Genomic DNA, 3,153 nt, shown 5'->3' with positions numbered 1-3,153 from the left:
GAGAATGGAACTGAGATTTGATACCTTGGCTCTCTCTCTTTCTCTCTCTCTTTATTCCTCTGTCTCTCATCGGTGCACAATGTATGCACACACCCTGCATTCTTTGTCTCTCTAGTAAATTTCGAGCAAACGGAATGCCGTTGAGGAATATTAGGGAGGTGGTTGTTTCCTGACCAAAACAATGTTTGCTCGTGTGCTGTAGAAACAGGTTCATTCCGGCACTCAACAGATTTTTTTAAACAGATTTTGAGATTGTTATCTTTAATCTTGTGTTACGTATCACAAAGCATTACAACCATATTTATATCGACCTATTCGAGAGACACAAAACAAAGGTGCGGCATGGGTGTGTGTTTGTGCCTACACGTGTTTGTGTGTGTGTGTGACTATGTGTCTGTGCGTGTGTGTGTGCGCATGTGACTATGTGTCTGTGTGTGTGTGTGTGAGTGTGACTATGTGTCTGTGTCTGTGCGTGTGCGTGTGCGTATGTGTGTGTGTTGGGGGGGCGGGGGGGGGGGTAGTCGGGGAGGCAGTGGGCGGAGCAGGGGCGCGGCGTAAACTTGGAGGTGGAATATGTAAAAAGTCTAAACAAGTTCTCATCGCACGAGGACAGACGAGAGCAAATATAAATGTGCTGCCGTTCCCGCGAGGCTATCAGGGGCTCAGAAAAACAGCACCCTCTATCACTGACCTCCGACGGGCTTCAAAGACACCGCCGGGCGGGCATCGCGCGCCTCAACACCCCATGTAGAGCTGCCAACTGCCATGGCCACTGTCGAGGGCTGCCACTGTCGGGGGGCCGCCGGTGGCCGGAACAACAGCAGCATCCTGTACAGCATTCTGAAGAGTGACAGCCTGCTGTCGAGCGACGAGCACCCGCAGCAGCAGCAGCACGCGCTGCATCACCTCGTGCACAAGACCACCACCACCTCGTCGTCTACCTCCACGAGCTCTTCTTCTTCCGCCCCGACTGCGCTGCTCGAGCTCCGGCAACAGGCTTGCTCGTGCAACTCCACGCGGCGTCGCGGGATTCTTCGCGCCCCGCAGGTCACGTGTAAAGCGGCGTCCGCGGTGCTCGTGAAGACTATACGCTTCGTGAAAAACGTGCCGTGTTTTCGCGAGTTACCGGAGGACGATCAGCTGGTGCTCGTGCGGAGCGGGTGGGCCGCGCTGCTCGTCCTGGGGCTCGCGCACGACCGGGTCGATTTCGAGACGACGGAGACGGTGGAGCCCAGCATGCTGCAGCGCATCCTCACCGGGTTACCGGACAGGCAAAGCGAGGTGGCGCCGGCCGAGCCGAGCAGGGGAGTCGCGGTCGGGGTCTGCTTAGTGGACATCCAGGCTATCAAAGCGTTCCTGAAGAAGTGCTGGACTCTGGATATCAGCACTAAGGAGTACGCGTACCTGAAAGGAGCCGTTCTCTTCAACCCTGGTGAGCACACGTCTCAAGCTGTATTATCTGTCGTTGGAGAAGTTCTATAATATAATTGAATCGATTTTGTCTGACGTTTAATCAGATATACCGATGACCCAACTAAATGTATTTCTCCAAGACCTTCAACTGCTTTTTCATTCTGCTCCCTCTGCACTCCCCCCCCCATATCCCCCACCCCACCCCCCCGGTTTCCCCCCATTCCCCATCATCTCCGTCTCCTGTCCAGACGTGCTGGGCTTGCGCTGTCTGCACTACATACAGTCGCTGCGGCGGGAGTCGCACCAGGCGCTCAACGAGCATGTGAAGCTCATCCACCGGGAGGACAGCACGCGCTTCGCCAAGCTGCTGATTGCGCTGTCCATGCTGCGCGCGATCAGCCCCCCGGTGGTGGCGCAGCTCTTCTTCAAGCCCGTGATCGGCGCCGTCAACATGGAAGAGGTGCTGCTCGAGATGTACTACGGGAAGTAGCCCGGAAGAAAGGCGTGCGCGTGGACCAAAGGGCGGGAAAGAGGGGTGAGAGAGAGAGAGCGTGTGTGTGTGTGTGTGTGTGTGTGTGTGCGCGCGCGTTTGTGTGCCTTGAGAGGTGAGGAGGGCGGGGGGTATTGCGTTTATGAGTTGTTATATGGACTGTAAATATCAAACCACGAGATTATGACAACAGGAAATGAGCGATTCAATGAAAACCCAGCCTTGAATAGATCTTTAAGGACTACGATACTTCATCAAAGCACACAAAGAGCTGTGTTTATCCGTGTACGTGCACGAATCATTGTGTGTGTGTGTGTGTGTGTGTGTGTGGGGGTGTGGGTGTGGGTGTGTGTGTGCATTGGTTCGCGAAGGCCATTGACTCAATGATGCAGAGAGAGAAAACAAATAAGGAAGAGCTGCTGGAATTCATAACTTATTTCTTTTTGTATAAGATATTTTTGTATAATAAAACGCTAAACAGTTTTTTGTGCTGTTCTCCTTGGTGGTGAAAGCCCTGACACTCCTCAAAGTGCCAATTCATGTTAAAAACATCCAGTAGATATGTGTCCCATGGTAGGCCTAATCATGTCTCAAACGGACAATTTGAGATGGACAATGCACTGGAAAGACGAAAAAACCAAACATGCAAAACGAAAATGTTTCAAATATAGTTGTAGTACACACACACACACACACACACACACACACACACACACACACACACACACACACACACACACACACACACACACACACACACACACACACACACACACACACACACACACACACACACACACACTTGTTATTTTGCTGTTATGAAGGCCAGTTCATACAAGGACGTGCAGTGGTTAGTGTGCTGATGGTAAAAACCGTGGTGAACTGCCATATTTAGCCACAGGAGGGCAGCATAACTCCACATAAACTCCAATGAAAATACACGCAGAGACATATACACACACTATTGCCTCAGGGAATGTTGCAATTGTCCCTCTAAATCCGGTCATTATGGTCTGGATTTTGCAAAAAAGCCAGAGGCAAAAAAAGATTTACATGCTGAAAAAAGTGAATCGTCTTGGTAAAGCAGGATGAATCGCTGCCAAGTCGACGACTTGCTTCCATTTGGAAGTGTAATGGATCCTTCATCTCACATACAAGACAAGAGGCCGTATCACGGTCAATGTGTTTTCCTTAACCACAGATAGAGAAAACAAGGTGAGGTTCTCGAAATAGTCACCATTTTAAAGAGA

The 3,153-nt window shown here is 51.1% G+C and overlaps 1 protein-coding gene across 1 annotated transcript; it reads left to right on the top strand.

Moving 5' to 3' along the window:
* Nucleotides 1-765: 765 nt before the first annotated feature.
* On the top strand, nucleotides 766-2,084 carry nr0b1 (nuclear receptor subfamily 0, group B, member 1; the record flags this gene model as incomplete). Its single annotated transcript, XM_079732426.1, has 2 exons — nucleotides 766-1,432; nucleotides 1,662-2,084. The coding sequence occupies 2 exons, from the start codon at nucleotides 766-768 to the stop codon at nucleotides 1,901-1,903; spliced, it is 909 nt and encodes a 302-aa protein (XP_079588552.1). The 3' UTR covers nucleotides 1,904-2,084.
* Between the last annotated feature and the right edge of the window lie 1,069 nt (nucleotides 2,085-3,153).

This window comes from Pollachius pollachius, assembly GCF_949987615.1.
Source record: "Pollachius pollachius genome assembly, chromosome: 3".
Taxonomy (NCBI): domain Eukaryota; kingdom Metazoa; phylum Chordata; class Actinopteri; order Gadiformes; family Gadidae; genus Pollachius; species Pollachius pollachius.
Note: the sequence above shows the minus strand (reverse complement) of the source record. Positions and strands in the feature narration are given on the sequence as shown.